We start from the raw sequence: 19,881 nt of genomic DNA, 5'->3' as shown, positions 1-19,881 counted from the left end.
CACAATACTAAGAAATTTGATTCATTTTGTTCTAAAATAACTCACATCAGTGAAATCTTCAGCAAAACCATGTGATCTTACTTCTCGTGATCTGTATGAAGATAGAAATTGGAGCACAAGCAAGGAGTTTGCTTTACATTTGATAAAAGCTATGTATTTTCTGGAGCATTCTAATACATTTGTTAAACATCATTACCATAGTCAGAGGTGATACAAATTCAAAGCATCAAGCAGTCACATCTAATCCCTGCAGGTAAACTGTCTACCCAGCTTCAGCAGTCAGGTGCCATGCACCTTCAAATGCCAAACCAAAGCTGGTTCATCTCCCAGCCTCCACTAAATCACAGTGAAGATATCTGTGCTCTGCTGTGGTCTGAAAAGCAATATTCAAAACAACTTCTGAGCTCAGATGTAGTGAAATCATGTTTACAGTGTGCACCTGGTTTTGTAAAAACAGCTGACTATTTTTCCTTGGTAAAAGCTCTGTCCCAGATTCATCTAAACATAATCCCTGCTCTCCTCAGGAGTCCTTCATGTTCCTTTTCAGTTAAACCACCACATATCCATGCTGATATTTCAATGCATTATTTATTCTCCTATACTGTATTGAGAACACATGGAATTTAAGACTTGTTTACCATTGAACAGAGGCGAGCCAGCTATCGATTGGGTAAATCAGTTGGGCTTGAAAAACTAAAAATCCCAGAAATAAGCAACATATACTGCAAGTCACATCTCATCCCTACAGTTTTGAGGCCCTGCAAGTCAAGAGTAATTTTACCAGCAGAAAAGGGTTGGAAAAGCATCTTGAATCTTACTTTATGTACAAAAAGAATCTTTCTTTCTTGTTCAAGTAGTCTTATCACTGTCAATATTTAGACAGTTCCTTACAGTTTTCTTACCACTACGGCATTGCCTGGTGAATGCTGCCATGCCTTTACTGCCACTTACAGATTTATGAAACTATAGCACTAGAGACAAAATTTCCTGAAAAACATTTCTGTAACTCAAAACTCCCTGGGCAGCAGCAGAGCCTAGAGCAGCCCCAGCCCTGGCAGGCAGGCAGGGCACCATGGTGGCAGCAGCACTGCAGCAGAGGCACCGGGGGAGACCACTGTGATGCATGCTGCTCCTTCCCTCATGCCCCAGTCCACGGTCCCATGCTGCCTGCACGTTTTGTTGCTCCACTGCAGACACGCTTTTCACATCTCTAGCAACACAACGAAATCAACTTGACCTGCCATTCCTGCAGCCGCTTGTGCTCATCCCTGCTCCAGCTACTACATCATGTTGGCAGACCTGCCTGTGGGTTCGTGCTGTGAGCCAGGCCAGGGATCTAATCCAGCCAAAAATAATCCCATAGAAGGAGTCAAGGTTGCTTCTTCCACCAGCAGACCTGACTGAAAGCATATGCGAAACCACAGCTTCAGGGTGTGGTTCCAGAGCAATTTAAACACATTTAAATTCTGGCTGCCACAGTCCCACCTGGCCAGAAAGTTCCCCCTGCCTTGGGCCAGCAGGCGCAGCTGTGAGATCTGCAGCCAGCCCCTGCAGAGGCCTGAAGTGGCTGCAAATACAGCAATGCAAATCAGCTCTGCAAAGAGAGATTAGCTTCCTGCCAGATTAGGTCTCCATGCCATCGTATGAGCGTTGGCAAGAGGTGAAGACCACAGCAGCCTGACAGAGCAGCTGAAGGCACCTCTGGTGAGTTCAGGCTGCTGAAACATCACCAGTTGCAACAGTCTGCAGCAAGGAGGTAGCTGGGATCCCAATGTAATTAACACCAGTTAAAAATAGCAACTTCTCTTATGAAAGAAGATAACCCTGGATACAGGATCATGTTTTTGGAAAAGCAAACCTGTGTCCTTGTTTGGTTTTCAAGTTTTTACCCTGTTTCTAATCACTTCAACCAGACTATTAGACACAGATATCCCCTGTACTTATTTGCGATTCCCCAAAACACCTTAGAAACCTCCCTTTAAAAACACAAGTAAAACATTTACTAGCCCATGGTTTGACGTTACAACCCTGTGAAAGAGTGGTTGACTTAATGAAGCCCATTTCTGTAGAGAGTTTGGGCATTTCCCATTCCAACTGTCCCTGGATTGATCTGTGCTGTGCTCCTACAAGCTGTAAGGCTCTAATCCTGCAAACGTAACCAGGATACTGAACAGCTTTACATATCAAGAACAAATGCAGGAAGATACCCTTAATTTTCAGGAAGAACAGCCAGTAGAGGATGGATAGCGTGCATGACTACATATTTCCCATCAGGCTTTGGAGCCTGGTAAGAATCAGTTTAAATACCTTGCTAGATGCCAGAAGACCATTTACTGCACTTTGAAAGAAGCAGGTCACAGTCCACAGGGGAGGACTGGCAGAGACCACATCCTTCATCACTCATTTTAGCTGAAGATGCAGACTGCTTAGCCTGATCCACACAAGCCAAGCAAAGCACCTGGGATGGGGACAGAAGTTTCTGTCAGCTTTGGAGTCTGGCAGGCAGGGCAGGGCAGGCACCACACCTTGAGGCAACAGGTCTTTAGGGCCTGACAGTGGTTTGCCAGCAGTTGTGAGTCAGAGCTCTAAGGTGCTCCTTGAATCTAACTCCTGAAGAATTTATACCTGGCCAACCTCTTAACTTGGGCAATAAGTGATAACAAAGAACTGACATAATTCCTCCAGGTAAGTGTTTCTTGCTAGTGCGTAGTCATTTGAACAGAACAGTAATTTAACACTGAAATCTGCCACCAGCATGGGTTCTTAATGGCTGCTTATTTGCTTACACATTTCAAAAGGTATTTAGGAGCCATGCAGAGTTCATATGAACACCACCTGATTCAGTATCTCCCTTGATGGGAGCCAAGGAAGTTGATCTCCAAACCAAAGCATCCCTTTTCTCCCCTCCAAAGACCTCCATGCAAGGACCATGGCTCCAACCCCTCCCTCTCCTGCCACATGGCCCACCCTGACACCTTACCAAGGCCCTTGGCTACCACAGAGCACCCTGCCTGCCCCACCACCCCATCACCACCACGGACCAGCATACCCTTGGCCGGTGCCACAGCAGCTGGCACAACAGAACTGGAGCAGTGCCAGGGGCAATGTGTTGGTCACCAGCACAAACCTGCCCCTGTGCCAGGTTCTCAGCAGCCCCCTTCTCCTCCCCAGCTGTGAAGATAAGGCAGTCCGTGTCCTGCAGACAACCCTCTTCAAAGCCCAGCTGGCCCCAGGCTGAAGGGCCCACTGTTGTTTTCTGAAGGTGAATGTAAGCACCAAGGTGCAGGAAGTGCTGACCCACAAATGAGCGGTCCTGAGCCCAGCTCCTGTCCCAGCCCATCTCATCAAGGATCAGCAAACGACATGCCCACAAGCAGGCATTCCTCCCCGTTTGCCTCCCCTACGCAGGATGGGGAAACCTGGACCCTGCCCTCCCTGACCGTGCTCCCCAGGCCGGGGTGGGCACCGCTTCTCCCCCCGTCCAGCACCTGCGCTTTCATTCCACAACATGCAGCAGTTCAAGGATACCTGTTCCAAAAAAACCACTGAAACAGCCTGAACAAGTGAAGCAGGTTAATCATTTCCTGCGAGGAGAAGGGCACAGGAGAACACACTTGCTTATCATCCCACTGAAATATAACCAACCAGTCCTGCCTATCACTGCCAGGCATTTTTTTTTTCCACCTTACATGTAAGATTATTCCTAGTAAATCATAATCAGCTTGAAATTGCAGCAGTATCAAGCAAATCTTGACCTAGAACAACTAAGTAACTGAAACACCACTTAACAGGAGACCTGCAAATCTGCATACTTCCTATTCCCTGCCTCAAGTATTGGACTTGATCTAGCACACTCGCGTGTGCTATAAATCCCGTTTCCAGCACAATATTAATATTTCCTGTTTCAACAGTGTTCAAGTAGCTTTAAGCATGCTGTAACATAGCTCTGTCCTTTCTTTACCAAGAGACTTCAGGGGAGATGAGCCTGCTTTGTACAAAAAACACAGAGAACCACTCCCACCAAATGAATTATGTGCACTTGGTTAAACAAAGCAGTTAAACTTTTCAAGTTCTCATTCAGCAGTTTAATTATTAGCAACCTACAAAAGAGTGGAAGAGATAAACAGTGTATTTGGTTGCCAAATTACACCCATCAATAAGAAAGGAGAAGAAAAGTGTTCTCATAAGCCACAAGTACTACAAGAAAGTATACACCCAAAAGAATGTATATGCATAGGATACAGTTAAGCTTTTTTTTTTTTTTTTCTCGCTTTAAAAACCCCATCTGTTTTCACTTAGAAAAATCCTATGGAACTTTTACCAAAAGGTTTTTTCCCCTCTTAAATTGAAAAATAGCCATTTGTTTCCCTGCACTTGATAGATATGCAGACAAATACATAGTTTCTGAAGATAAATGCTTTTTGAAAAGCCACTGGTTTGCAAGCTTTCACATCCTGCCACAGAAAGAAGCTAGGTGCAGTTTCATAGAGGCGTAGGCTGTGTTTCACTTTAGGTTTGCCCTGCCTGTCTCCACAGGCAGGGCAGCTCTCCTTCACAAAGCTTCATGCTGTTTATTTGTCTCATCTCCTAACTCCTAGTGCCAAACAGAAGCAGTCCTGGGAGCCAGGACCAGAAGTACAAGCAACGCCCTCATCACTGGATACCAAAGTCAAGTTTCTCCCGTATTTATCCATCTATGCCCCATGAATCTGACTTTCCAGGTTCAGCAGGAGAGATGAAGACTTCTTTAGCTGCCTGTCTCCCAACAGATGTGTCTGATGATGCTGAAGGACCTAGTTTCTCTCCCAGTCAGTATACAGGGACCTGGGGCGCACTTTAAATCAGCTGCTCTGAGCATGGAAATGCCTGAAATCCTTTGCAAATCCAGACACTCATGGCTTCACTCACTGTAGCTTTACTACATTCCTGGAAGTGTGGTGAAGCCATTCAGACATTTCTTAAAAACTTAAGTATTTGTTTCTGCACACAGGTTTCAGGGAGAACTAGCTATAAAGGACCTGAGAGTGTTAAGAAAAAGGCATTCTCAAAGATACACCACTGCCTGATTTGCTATTTTCATATGTTCAAAACTTCACTGCTTGGCACATCCAAGACTTATACCTTTTCTCTTCATAATCTTCAACAGCACCAAGCATTTTTGTAGTAAAAATGGCTCATACACTAAGAGTTGTATTACAAGTCCCAATACTCTCCAGTTCTGTGAACCTCTGCATTTGATTGTGCTGCGACTGAGAAATAAACCAGGCAATAGCTGTAGCCAGACTGGAAACCAGCTACATAAATTCAGTTGCAGCGTGCCTGTTAACACAGTTTCTGCTGTATAAGCTGCTTCCTTGTACTTTTATGATCTCACTTGAGTTGCTGCTGGACATGAATATCTGAAAGACTCAATGGAGCACCAACAGAAATCTCTTCCACATCTTTTTTAAGCTATCAACAGCATGCAGAGTTGGAGGCACCTTTCAATAGGTGGTCCAGGAAGCCACAAGGCTTTGGCCCTAACAGGCTTAGAGAAGGCTCAAAGACTTTGCTCTGAGCTCCTGTTTCTCCCATGAACCATGTTCACATCCTGAACTAGCACCCACCCAGAAAGGGATCCTCTTGTTTGGTTTCATTCAGATATTTCCTGACTTTAATGATTAAAACGATCAGCTCTAAGAATTTTTTCTAGATGAGTATCTTTGAGTTACCACATCAGCAAAACTTGTAACGCAAAGCTAGTTTTCAAGTTAGGGATTTGTCTTCCCAGTTACTCACTTTGTGCTACAAGGTCTTATGCTCAGGGACACACTTTTTTTCCCCCAGTGGTATCCATCAGGCTACAAAACGTAGCCAAGGTTTGCATGTATCTTCCTCTCTAGTTATCAAAGTGAAATGCCACTGATAACCATGCATACGTTCATATAGTTCCCAACAGAGAATTATCATAGTAAAATGCTAACCTTCTTCAGAGCAACACACAAACTCTGCCAGGAGCCTGAAGCCAAAGTCAAAAGTCCAAGTAAAGTTAAATGTTTAAAACAGTACTAGTTCTACTAAAGCAAGGAGTCTTAGCAATTCGATAGCCTAACTTGGACAATTTATTAACTCATCTAGGAAATCCAGCACAGATGTGGTGTTCAACATAGGGAACTGCCAAAGTGCAGTTTTAGTTATGCAGAGAACCTACAACACACGATGGGTTTCATAAAATTTGAAGATATTTCACCAGATAATGCTGGTGTAAGTTTTCAAGTTAGGGAGCCTTTTTAAGATGCTGCTTCTCTCCTCATTCCAAAATGGCATGCAAATACAGTGTAGATAAAGCATATTTTATTTTCTAGACACAAGCTAAAAAACAAAACATGCACCCATAGTTGTGATACCACTACAGACAAGGTTATGGTTCATTCTTTGGTGTATGGAGTTCTCTGTGGACTTCTTTGGTGTTTTGGGTTTTTTTAAATATAGGCTTTACCCTGGCATGTTTGAGGAGCCTTTGCTGAGTCTCATGAAAGGAAGGTTGTGTCAAAGCTTCCCGCAGCAAAAAAATATCCATCCTAAAAAAAAAGGATGCAGTGCAGTACAGCAGCCACAGCCTCTCACTCAGGGAAGAACAGAATTGCCACTGAAGCCTCAGCAAGCAGGCAGCATCGGTCAGAGGGGAAATGGCATCAGGAAAGCCAAGAAGGGTGCTCTCACTCACTCCTGTCCCTGGGACAGAAGACCAAACACCAAGAGAGTGGCTACAACTCAAAACACGAACTTCTCCCTGGTCATCACAGCAAAAAGCTTTGAAGTATCATAGCAAAGCATAAATACTAAAAGGACAGACCATATCTTTAAAACTATATTCAGCATCCTTAACTGGTCATTCTTACCCCACAATAAATAAGGCCCAAGATTTTTAAAATACCCTGAGCAGCTCTGGCAATAAGGTAAGTCAACCTCAGCACTCAGGCAGGAAGCAAGGCACAAAGCACAAGCCCTTTGCTTTAAGTCAAAGCCTCATCTTTGAGCATATTGGACTTCATGGCAGACTAGCAAGTGCTGCGTGTCCAGACTCAGATGTTCTGATACCTGCCAGACCAGATCTGCACAGGAAAGCCCCTGTTGCTTGGAGCCTGATGGGCACACCACATACGTTTGAGGAGTTTCTGCATGTCAGGCAAGTGGACCAAGTGCCAACCTGGGGCTGGAGCACCACGCAGCACACTGCCTGGACACTACTGTACCACAGCAGCAGTGGCACAGCAAGCCGAGGTGACTGGGAGATTGGCTTCACAAGCAAAATATTCACCTCTGCTAACACGCTAGCATGCACACTTAGCCTATCCATAGTAACCACTCAAAAAAATGTTATCAGTACTGACAACTGTGAACACACCTTCAAAATCTCTCATCCACCTACTAGGTATTGCACATGAAAAATGCACCTACAGGCAGGTTCCACAGACTGCCTCAACTGCAGGCATCAACAGAGGAAAATGCTCAGGAGGGCACAGCACACTCCATGCTGAAGGTCCCGCTGCCAAGCACCACCTTTTCTGTCCGCCCTGGGTGGAAGCAAGGTGACCCCTAACATTGTCAAAGGGTTTTGTGCTTCTTTCAAAAAAAGAGGTTTCAGAACCGGTTTTAAACAAAGCTGCTGTGCTAGACCTAGGAAGCTGCTCATCAGACCACAGGATGCCGGGGTTGTTGTGAGCTTTGCAAATAATTTGCATGTTCACATTTTGCAATGATCAGAGGCATTTCTTACAGGGATGGCACAGCCAAGGGCTTGCACTTCTCTGCCCACAGGAACCGGGAGAAAGCACAGCCCGGTGCAGGATCCCAGCACGGCACAGGAGCGGTGAGAGAGCCCTGCAGCAGCAGGGGGGAAGGTGCTTCAGGGCTTTTCTTAAATACAGGTTTGAGAAGTAAACAAGCCTCCTCTAAAAAGAGATGGCTGGTACCTGCACTGTTTCTCGCCTCACCCCAGTTATTATTTAAAGCTACAAAGTTCTAAACCCACGTTATTAAAATTAGAAAGCAAAGTTTTAATTTTATAATCCGAAATTCCGAAGTGATAATCGAAAGGTTACAAAGTTACAATCCGAAGCGCTAGTCACAGCTCAAGTTATAAAGCTACAACCCAAAGCGGTACCTGTAACACCAAGTTGTAGAGTTAAAACCCAAAGCTGTAGCTCTAACCTAAAACTCCCAAGTTGCAATGCGGAATTGCAGCTATAATCCATTCAGCAAGTTTCAGAACAAAACACAGCCCCACGAAAACCTGTTCAAAAAACCCCAGCCGCAGCTCGCTGCGAGCTAGCCTACAGCAAGCCGGAGCGCTGCGCGCTGCAACAGACTCTCTTGGGCGGGTTTTATTTCCCCTCAAGTCGCTCTTTTAATATTAAACCGAGGAAGCCGGCAAGGGAGGGGGACCGAAAAAAAGAAGAAGAAGGAAGAAAAAAAAAAAAAAGCAAGCCTGAAGTGCCCCCCCCCCGACCCCACTCACAGCCGTAGCGGGGCCGCTGCAGGGACGCCAGCTCCTCATGGTGCATCCTGCCGCTGCCGCCGCCGCCGGGAGGGACGGCGCCGGCCGCCGCCCGCCCTTCTTATGCGCGGCCCGGGCCCCGCTGATTTGCTGCCGCCCGCGGCCGCCACCGCCCCGCGCGGGGCCGAGGCCACCCGGGGCGGCTCCGCGCGGGGCCGCCGGGCGCCGCGAGAGGCGCGTGTGCCGCGGCAGAGGCACCGCCGCGGGGAAAAAAACCCCAAAAACAGTCGTCGTCGTCGTCCCACACAAACAGGGAGAAAAACAAAGGGAAAAGGGAGAAAGAGAAAAAGAAACGAGAAAAGGAAAAAGAAAAAAGGGAGAAGAACGAGGGGAAAAAAACCCGAAGCCAAACAGATCAAAAAGCAGGAAAAGAAAGAAAATCCCCAAACCGAAGAAGAAAAGAAAAGCAAAAAAAAAAAAAAAAAAGCAAAGCAAAACAAACCCCAAAATTAAAAACGGCAACCCCCCAAAACCCAAAATAACACACAACAAAAAAACAGAAAAAAAGAAAAAAAAAAACCAAGCAAACCAAATCAAACCAAAAAAAGCAAACACCTCGGAAAAAAAAAGGCAATTTGAAAAGGAAAAAAAAAAAGCAATTAAAAAAAACCAATCCCACAATGTGAAAGGCCAAAGCACACACACACACACCCCCCGCCCCTTCCCCCTCTGGTGTTTTGGCAGTGGGCTGTGAAGAACGGTGAAAAAACAAGCCCAGGACTCCCTCCTGCAACTTTGCTCTTTTGAAGAACTCTCACCCTCCACAAGCAGCATTTTTGCTGCGCTGGGAAGCCACCACCGCAATTTGCATGGCATCTTCGGAGTGGGGTGCGCCCACACGGGCCTGTCTCATGTCGGTGCCACTTTCTAAGGGGTTTTGCAAAGGAAGCAGGGCATGTGCCTGTGTTTGTGGCTTCCCTGGTATCCTCAGAGAAGGCTTGATTTCCGGACAGCAGAGCAACAAATCTGTGGGTCAAAGGTTCATGTTTTGTGGCCACAGGCTCCCAGGTGACATCTGAAATGCAACTGGAGGTGGGCAGGGTCAGGGGTTTCTCAAATGGAGGTGTATTATAGGGAAGGAACATATCTTCCTGGCAGTCTCTAAGCCCCTGATATGAAGTTTGCTGGAAGACAGAGGGTGAAAGTGTGTCTGTGCACAGCCACAACCTGCCTCACAGAGCCCGTGGGACACAATGCACCTGAGCATGCTTGTGGTTTAATGCATAGCCAGGTGCCAGGTGACTCTCGATGGGTGTTTGCAGATTGTCTGGAAGATTTCAGTAATTTCTGTTTCAAAATAAAACAGTGCTGGATCTACAGAGTCTCCTCTGTCATTTTCCACAGGTTTGAGGATGTCTGCAGGTTGTTTGCAAGGCCTTCGTTTTGCTCATTCTCTGTCTCTGGCTGTGCTGGGTGTGGCTCACAGGTTGAAAATATGCTGAGGGGGGAAAGACACTCCTGATAGCAGTTAAAACACGGATTTTTCAGGGGGAAAGGACTGAAAGGTTCAGGAGAAAAATGATGCCAAACAAGAAACACCGTTACCTTTCTTGAAGTCATTTTGATTTTCTCTGCTCCCTTTTCCTCCATCCCTAGAGCCCAGGGATGATGACTTACTGTAAAGTTGTGTGATGCAGGCACTGGAAGAGCTTCAGTCCACACTTGGCTTTCTGAATGCTTTCTTGAATTGTAAACAATCACCCATTTACTTGCTTCTCCTCTTATAAAAGAAAGAAAGTGGGTGACCAACATGGAAATGAAGAAATTGTCTTCTACAGTTTAAAGTGCATTTGAGTTGATTGAAAACATTACATTTGCTTTAAATGACCGTTTGTACTGCCTTTTATACTGTTATACTTGGCCTAAGTCAAGAAAACATTGAAGAACACTTTCTCTCTCCATTTCTTTTATTCTTTAGTCAAAATCAGACACATCAAAGCTTTCTTTAAAATATTTTTTCTGACTAAAATCAAGTGGCCTTGTCCCCCTGAAAAGCTTATTTTTGACAGAGCTGCATCACATTTTAAATGGCAACGCTTCTCTCTTGAGAAGTGCTCAGCCTGGTCTGCAGGGTGCATAGATGTGGTTGTGACACGGTGGCAGGAGGGTCTCTTTCCTGGAGGAACCATCTGGCAAAGCCCCGAAGGGTCTCTGCAAGGCAATGCCAGTCTCTGGCGTGTTTTCTTGCTCCCTCACTCACTGTAGTTGGAAAGGCAAGGGTGTGTGCAGCTGTGGTGTCACATATACATATGTTGACACCGCTGCTGAGAAAATGTTCATCCTTGTCTCAGAATCTGTACCTGTAACAGGTCCTTGGCCTCCTCCACCCCACGGCTCCCCTTGCCCTGGACTGGCACTGGCATTTTTGGCACCACATGGGGACTCAACTAATTGCTCCAGATGAAAAACTAACTTTTTTCTTTCAGTAGTGTTATTTCTTAGGCCAGCAGTTCCTCCATCAATTTCACCCAGCTGCCTCTCCAATGCGAGTGCCGGCACAGAGCCGGGGGCAGCCTGGGGAGAGAAAAGAAAGGCCAGGGTAGGGAGAAGTGAAAGTGTTTTTTTGGCAGCGGTAACCTCTGTAATGCTTGCAGAACAACAGGCACGACAGGAACCAAATGCTCTCAGCAGGAGATGAGACAGGTAAAAGAATATTGGAGTAACAAGCAGCAGCCGTGCGGGTCTGCTCATGACCTTTGGCATTAGATTTGTTAATCCGTGGTTTTCCGACTTGAAAGGCAAACTCCATCAGCTCTTCGTGGCATGAAGATTTAGACACCTCTGGCAGGAACCAGGCAGAGGGGCTGCAGTCTGCCCCTGCAAGCTGCTGGGTGCTGCACATCAAGCAGGGGAGCAGCCCCTCTGCACCCCCCTCCTCTCCTTCCTCCTTCTTCCCCTTCTGAAGCACCACTGCAGCTGTGCCCCATGCCCACTCGGCTGGCCAGAGTTTCCCTGCAAGAAAGGCAGCACACCATGCATTCTCCTACCATCTTATGGGAACCTGATTGCAGTAAATGATGTAAAATCAACCGCAGACTTTTAGTCAGCTACACCAGAACTAAGGCTATGGACCATATTCTCTTTTAAGTACTCAAGTGCTCTGCTTTTATAGTTACTAAGAAGCACACACTTAAGAAATCAGTGTAGTCAGCTATCTAAAGTAAATGTTTGAATGTGAACATTTCCTGTTCGCACTCTGGGTCCTTTAATGGAGCTTAAGATCAATGTCCTCGCCATATTATCAAGGACATCGTGCTGTGGATAACGTATTTCCTACTGCACGCTTGCTAACAGTGCAGCTCCAGCCTCTGCACCTGCCCATGAGCAAAGCAACAGGCCCCTATAGAGAGAAAACGTGGAAGCAAGCTCAGGGTCAACGGGATGTATTTATATACACGGACTGTATTTTCAGAGGCAGCTATGGACTGCTCCAGATCTAACAGGAAAGTTAAGAGCAGGGAGGGATGATAACATACCCTTCCTACATCTCACTGCCTGCACTTGTACCAAAAAAACTGCAGAGGCCTCTGTTACTTCGTGTTTCCTCACAGTCCTGCTGTGTACAAAGGGATTTTATATGGCGAAGGATATTGATATTTGAAATTCTTGGGTGGCTTATGTAGCAGTGACGCAAGTACATGCAGGTAATTAGAGACACTAGGCTTTCTGTTGGAAATAGCAGCTTTAATATCACTTTTTCTGTGACAATACCTTTATTTTATTGGTAAATTCTATGCCTTGGATGGCTGCGTTTGTCCTACAGAAAGGAAAACTGCATTTGCTAATTTAAACGAGTCTTCTTTTTTTTCCCCATTAGGTATGCAGAGAAAGACCATATCCTTTTTATTTTCTTGGGAGAGAAAGACTGGGCTGGAGAAATTGCCCTGGTAAGCAGGAGCAGGGAGCTGCTCCTTGGGTGGGTCAGCCTGAATCTGTGCAGCACAATACGGAAGGAGATTAGCTCCAGGCAGTCTCCCAGTTACCGCAAGGACCTTTTCAATTGTTTCCTTCGCGCAGCTAATTAAAGGCTGACAAACTCAAGCTGGACTTTCCACACTGGCGCTTATGCAGACCCAACAGCAGTGTGTTGTAACCAAAAATGTCCCCTTGCAGTCAGCAGGCCTTTCCCTTTCTGGTGGGTGAAGGGACGGTGACCCTTGGGTACCACGGTGGCAGAGCTGGTCCTCCTATACACTGACAAGGATTTCAGCAGGAGCGCCACGTGAACCCAGATTAATAATTTTGCATAAATTGGAGTGAAAAGGCCATGACTGCTGTGTTTATGAATCCAAACCGAAGGTCAAGAAGCGCTCAAGGCAACGTTAGGAAACACAAAATCAGGAAGTGCCCCCCCAGTACAGCTGCCTCTACGGTCTGCCGTGGGTCTTGCAAGAGGCCACCTCTGTGGGGAAGGGGATCAGCTGCAGGGATCAGCACTGGGAACCAGGCTGGATTACAGCCTCCCCCTCAGCATGGTATTTGTCTTATGCATTATTTATTGTCATGAGGTAAGTAAACAAATAAGTCATCAGATAGCTGGCCACAGGGATCCCTGAAAAAACACAGCTAGCATCAGTGGGGAGGCTGTAACTCCCCTGCTTGGGAAAAGCAAGTGAGGGACATCACTTTCCTCTGCTCCCTGCCTTGTGCACCCACAAGGGAGAGACGATGGTGCAACTCAGCACTCCCCCGATTCCCCTCTCAGCTCTTCTCTTCCAATGAGTGCGGGCCTGTGGTCACAGCAGAAACCCTAGTTAAAAAAGTATATTAAGCTCAAGCTAGACCGGAGCTATGTCAGTCAAAGCATCTCAAAAGAATGTGAGATTTCACAAATTCAAAATACTGTGGCACACTGAATGGGCGGTTAAAATGGAGACCCAGAACAGAACTGCTGAAGTGATTTTCTCTCTCAGCAACAATGGTTCCTTCCTATTGAGGAAGTGATTTTAACCTCTGAACTGTCCTGTCGTACAGTCAGAGGCAACACTGAATACCAAAACTCAATGTCTAGAGGAACAGGTACCTCAGATTTTATAATGGCTGCTAGGGCGAGCCAAGGTAGTTGGAAATATGCCTAACTGAGCTCTGTTGGGCATCAATCTAAATAAAAAATAATAATAATGTTGTTATTTATCTTGAAATTGAAAACCCAGTTTTTAAAAGTAAAAGAAATAGTTTGTGGGATGGAGGGAAAACAAACATGTGGGTAACTTTGAGCCAAACTTTTAGAGAAAGAAACCAGAGGATGTGTATTAAGACGTGCACACAAGACTTTGTGTATAGTCTTTTTGTATAGCACTGTTACCCGAAAAAGAACTTGATTAGAGAAATTACTTCAGTGTCAGAAATCTGTCATCTTTCTACCACTTGCAAATCTCATGTTGCTTGCCTTAAAGCTGCAGCTACCAAAGTAAGAAGGTGCTTAAGCACTTGCACTTAAGCTGTTCTGAGGAAAAGAGCCGTTCTAGACCTTGTGTTCTATGGGAAAACCTGCAAATACAGTCCTGAAAATATCAAAAGCCATATACCCGCCAGCATTTTTGTCAGTAAAACCTCATGATTTCTAAGTTAGCGCTGTGAATCCAAAGATTTTGATTTCAAACACTGACCCTCTGGCAACAGCGATACTGTGACTCTCCAGTGACTTTTCGCAGGTCCTGAATTGCATGTTGCAAGCCAGAGAAGCACCACTCACGCTGATGCTGCTGTGCTCATGGGGCTATCTGTAGGGTCACACTATTATCTCAGTCATGGGACCAAGCTGACTTAAGGTTCCTCTTCCCTGCCCAAAAGCTGTGATTTTTTTTTCAGAAGCCAGCTCAGCTCCCACAGAGCTGCTTAAGTATAAAAGAGGGGGAAGTGATGTGTCCTGTGCTGAAAGTGAGCAGCAGTGGTGTGGTGGGTGTACCAGGTTATACCATAGCTTGCTGCATCTACCTCTAATTGCTTCATGTTATGCATCCTAACCTTACCTAAGGTGCATTTCTAAGAGTACTTTCATATGTCCTTTCCTATCAGGTGAGGGGTCCCTCCGCTTTTCCCATCCTGGCAAGACTTGGTTAAATCCTGCCTGCCAAGGTACGTAAGAAACCAGTTTCTCTGCTTGAACAGGTTTAAAAAAAAGAAGTATTTGTTCAAAATGTCTTGGACAAATGCCCTGATTCCTGCAAAAGTGGCAAGAGTTTAGCAAGATAGAGGTGGAAATCTTCCTGCAAGAACTCTGCCAGAAAAGAGCTTTTTCCATTTGTCTGTTGGAATAAATATTTATTCATTTAACAGAGTACTTCGGAGTGGAGTGACCCTCCTTGTCTAAACATAATGAATGACCATAAAAATGAATTCAGAACTGTTTGAAAGCAGGGAACATCTGTGCCCGGCTGCAGCTTGCAGATTCAGCAAAAAAAGCATTCTTTAACGGGTTGGATGTAGCAAAATTAAAATCTTGATTTTTTCCTCATATATTATCCACAAGCTATAAGTGGTCTGCTTGTGGCAGTGTTTCTTGGGGGGAGGGGGATTTTTAGGGGGTTTGGGGTGGGATTTTGGGGGGTTTTGTAGTACAGCATCTGTGTGCTTCTTTGTGGTTGCATGTGCTTAGCAATGTTTCCACTCCACTAAAAGTCTATGCATTATTCACTCATTATTGTATTATTTATTTATTACTCTCAAGGCAGAGCACTAGGAGCTTTGCATTTACAGCGTACCGAGTGATAGCTAAGGCAACCCTACAACTATTTCTTGCCTGCCAACAGTTGCCCCACTGATAAAGCACAGGCTGAACTCCCATGGATTTCCACTAGACTAATTCTGGTCTTCTTATTTCCACCACTTTTCCACTGGCACAGCTCCAGTCTTTTGAAAAGCTCCTCATTATTCACATTAGTGTAAAAAAATGAAGAACACGTCTAAAAGACTGACAAATTCAGGCTCTGGGAGGCTCGGCGAGGAGAGCTAATTCCAGCACCCAGAACCCTTCACAGGGAACACAGTGTCAGCAACGTCCTCTTATTTAAATCAAAATGGCTTCAGTTTGAATTACACTCCTGGAAGTGGCTTTGTTGTTTTTCTAAGGGAAAAAGGGTATTCCTCAGATAACCAGATACCAAATCTGTTGCAGCTGTAGCATTAAAATCAGTATGTGAAATTCCAGGTGAAAATGAACCAGAAGCCTGTGTAGGCTGGGGAGCGCTGGGAACCTGGCACTGGTTTGTTGGGTTATGGCAGCACGACTTGTGGAGAGGCCCAGAGCCGCCCTCACCTCGAGACTTGTGCCACCAAAATGCATGGCAGAGGTGAGCCCATCCCCGGCTCAGGACAATTTGCTCACCTGTCTCACAAGATGTGTGGTACCTGGGCAGTGGGTTTACCTGCAAGCAAAGGATCTCAGCCTGCTGCTGGGCAGTGGCAGCTGAAACTCTGTGTGAGCTTTATATTAATAAGGTCTTTCCTGATCCTTTCCATTAGCTATTTTTCTTACTCCACCTGTAGGTCAGATTGGCAATTGCACTGTTTCAATATTGAGCTGTTTATTTTCTATAACCAGATTACCAGCAGTAAGATAGGCTCCCCTGACATGGCCAGTGTTAATGTTTGCACATAGGGAGGGTCCTGTGTCGTTGTGAACAGATATTTTTCCTTGGTTTCAATATTCGTGTAACAATAGTAATGCAAAGTAGCATATTTACTTACAGATGACTTCTTAAACAGGTATGTGCTCTTGTACACCTTTTTTTCTTTCATTTTATGATCAGTCAATAGTTCTGATATGCCTTTGCCAGTCAAAGTCCAGAGTTTTCCCCTGGGAATTGGGCTCCATACTCCCATGTATTTTGATCTTCAACAATTATTACATATTTTATATGCATTTTAGCTCACAAAACACAGTATGACAGTCCTACCAAAGACCGGTTAGAGCTCACACTAGCAGTGTAATACTGATACTGCTGTAACTCAAGAGTATAGCAGTATCTTACTGTTCCTTGGTCCTACCCCAACATCTTTACTAATAGCTAGTGACCTCTTTTATTCTGAGCAGATTCACCATTTTATTCAAATTTTAAAAGCTCTGATTTTAGCTAAAGACTGAAAGGACAAAGTCAATCTCCTCCTGCATACTGAGAATTGCGCTGCTGAGTAATTGTTCTCAAGGACCCTGAGCTTATTTTCCATATAGTTCTACGGGAAAGTAACAAAACTATGGTTTCTGTAACTGCCTATGGACAGAATAAGAGGAAAGGGGGAACATACTCATAGACAGCCTTTCACCAAGGGCCCAGACCTGCTGGATGGGAAATAAACCTGGGATAAAACATCCTAACTGATACGTAATCCTACATGCCAGGAGGATTGCCTTTCAGATGGTCTAGCTCTACCACCAATGCTGCAACACTGTTTGTAGCCCGAACCTGGAGTTTGCAAGGGAGTCCTTGGGGAAGTGGCAAGGATGGCTGCTCAAAGCTAAATGATGTAGCAAATGTGAGTCCACTAATGGCTTCACTTCCAGGACACTGGGAAAGGTGGATTACTTTTAGTTTTATCTGATTCCTAGCCTCTCTAAAGTCCAGTCTGACTGCAAAGCAAAGGATGTTTTTATTTAAAGTCAGAAACCCCCTGAGAGTCCCAGGGTTAAGTGGTTTGGAGTCTGTACGGGCACACAACACAATTAAATATATTATGATACAACCTGTTGTAAAATGCACAATTCAGAGCTATTGTAACCACTGACAAAACCACTGTTGTTCTGCAATAAATGAACTCTGTGTATTATCATGAAACTTTTTTAATTAAAGTGCCATTTGCCTATGGGAGAATTGAGATTAGATCTGTAGCCTAGACTGTATCTGATCAGAATTCAGCCAAACTATCTGGATATCCAAACAATATTTTAAGTGGTTACAGCAGGCATTTTACACTTCATTCTTACAGCTAACTATTTTTAAGCATTGGACTGTGTGTTTGAGGAATACTTTGACAATTTCCCATTCTGTGACTAGAAGTGCCACAGTCTGGCTTTTCTGAAGGATAATAGAAGTTAATCAGGGATTGAGAAGGCTGACACTGGTTTGTCTTCTCACTTTCAAAGCTGGAAACATTGCCTGGCTTGATTAGTGTAGGCATTTCCAGATGTAGTTCGTTCAGGCGTTATCACTGGTGGCAGTAGCTGCAGCTACTGCCACCAGGTCTAAACGTAGGGACAGCATTTGGCTTTCTGACCAGAAGTCATACAGCACTTTGAAGGTGGCAGTGTACCCTAGTGCAGTCAATAGGGGTACAGAGATCACAGCTGACAGACCTCAGTGTTTGCATAATTCAGCAACTGATGTGGTCAGGCCCTTACTTCAAGCTCTGTCCTCCTCTCCCAGGAAGTCTCTCCATAATACGGCTTTTGATGTGTTCCCAAGCTGTTTTGCACATGCAATGTTAGTCTGCTATAGTAATATGAAATCATTACTGAAGTTCTAATCAGACCAGTTAGGTCCACTCTGAGAGCCAGAAGTAACATGATGTGAAATGCATCTGCAGAAAGACTGGATTCACGTGCATACCGTGGAAGTTTACATATGGTGCCACCAGAAAAGATATAGAATGGTATCATTTTCAGTTCAGCTTAATATTTTTAGGAAAGCCTATGAGGAACATTAATTCAATGTTTCTTTTCTCTGCTGTCAATGTAAAGCACTATTAAAAAGTTCCAGAGATGACAAAACAGCATGGGGAACGGTTCAAGTTAGATACTGATTTCACATCAGCCTAGTATTATCACGTGCCTAACTTTACAATTGCAATGGATTAAGTAACAATCATAGCCTAGTTGGTATCCCAGTGGAAAGCAAACCATATGGAGTATGCACATGATCTATTTTAACATTTGGTCTCAGGTATGCACAGTGCTGGATACCACAAATGCCTCCTCCTCTTACATTTGTATTCATAGTCTCTATGCACTCATCTTGTTTCACACAATATATAGACGTGCACACACACACACACACACACAGTGCTCTGAACTAAGCATCACCTTTTTGCTAGCATAACTGTGTCAGCCAGGGATATATACATGTAAGTTTGCAAAATTCTTTGGAGAAATGCAGTCCTACGAGCCAAAGTGTCCTTTTTGCAGGATGATGTGCTCCAACACACGATTACCTGCTACTGAAGGTTTTTTAGAGATTAGGTGAAGTTTCTGAAAGGTAGCTATGAAGAATATGTTCAAGTCTTCTCCCACACTCCCTTTTGGATTATTATCTTATCTTCTGCACAAAAGAGGTTGATTTCTTCCCAGAATGAGACTAGGACACACAAGCATAAAAGCTTCATCTCCACTAGAGGATGAGAGCAGTGTAGTTATAATACCAATCCCCTTCAAATGCAGGTAAGTGAGGGTATAAACTAAGGAGACTTAACCTATGGATTAGTACTTCTGTTGGTTATACTCAATAAACAGAGAAAGTTTTTTCTGTACTGTACCACAAAAAACTCCAGTTGCCAAAGGACAGTCACAAAATCATACATGTCCTTGGTGGTTGGGTTTTGCTGACAGTACCCTTGTAAGAGCTGAAAAACGCAACAATTCACATGTAGCTTAACTTTTCCCTATTTGTGACACAGCTGAAGAGGCTCACGTGTTTTGTTTAGTCCACCATCTGTTTGGAACAACCTATATTTGGAAATGTATTTCTGATCCAGCCATGGAGATGGCAGAATATAAATAATTCAGCAGTTTTTTGTTATTTTAAAGTTACCACATTTGATCTGTTGAAGTTTTTTGGAGGCCCTTAGTGCACAAATGTAGTGAAGAACTAATGTTATTGCAGTGCTGCTTCAGTTTTTTGGGGTTGGGTTTGGGGTTTTGGGGGTTTTTTTGGGGGTTTGGACCTTTTTACCAAGGTCTTATGGAACCATATTTTATTGTATAAATTCCCATTGGCCAGTTGGATGCATGGATCATCATACTTTGCAGCAGTATGCTTTTCACATAGAGTTAGATTAGACATGTTGGGTGATAACATACCCCTGCAATGAAGTTATGCAGTGAAAGGCCAGATGTCTATTTTGTGCAATTACGTGCCATAAAAATATGAATCCCAGATGGTTAACTAAAGAACTTTGTCTCTTGCAACCATAGAACTTTTACTCTGTCTTTTTTTAGTCTTTTACATTTCGTTAACTTTATTAACTTGTTCCATGTTTTCTTTTAATACATGTTCAACCTCTCTTACAGGCACTAAAGATGAGATACATAGAGAGCCTTTGTAAAAGAACTATTAGGGTAAAACAACTGTTTTCAGTGTTTTGTGGGTAGTGAAGAATGATGTTCTGGCTGTCATCACACCTGATATGTA

The 19,881-nt window shown here is 44.5% G+C and overlaps 1 protein-coding gene across 5 annotated transcripts in view; it reads right to left on the bottom strand.

The window, feature by feature from the left end:
• IQGAP2 (IQ motif containing GTPase activating protein 2) overlaps positions 1–8,611 on the bottom strand; it is a 130,047-nt gene extending 121,436 nt beyond the window's left edge. For all 5 annotated transcript variants that reach the window (XM_030004394.1, XM_030004398.1, XM_030004395.1 and 2 more), the window contains exon 1: positions 8,501–8,611. In XM_030004394.1, the coding sequence (XP_029860254.1) occupies positions 8,501–8,546 (46 nt within the window). In that variant the 5' untranslated portion in view covers positions 8,547–8,611. The remainder of the gene's footprint in view (positions 1–8,500) is intronic.
• Positions 8,612–19,881: the final 11,270 nt, after the last annotated feature.

Source organism: Aquila chrysaetos, chromosome Z (assembly GCF_900496995.4).
Source record: "Aquila chrysaetos chrysaetos chromosome Z, bAquChr1.4, whole genome shotgun sequence".
NCBI classification, from domain to species: domain Eukaryota; kingdom Metazoa; phylum Chordata; class Aves; order Accipitriformes; family Accipitridae; genus Aquila; species Aquila chrysaetos.
Note: the sequence above shows the minus strand (reverse complement) of the source record. Positions and strands in the feature narration are given on the sequence as shown.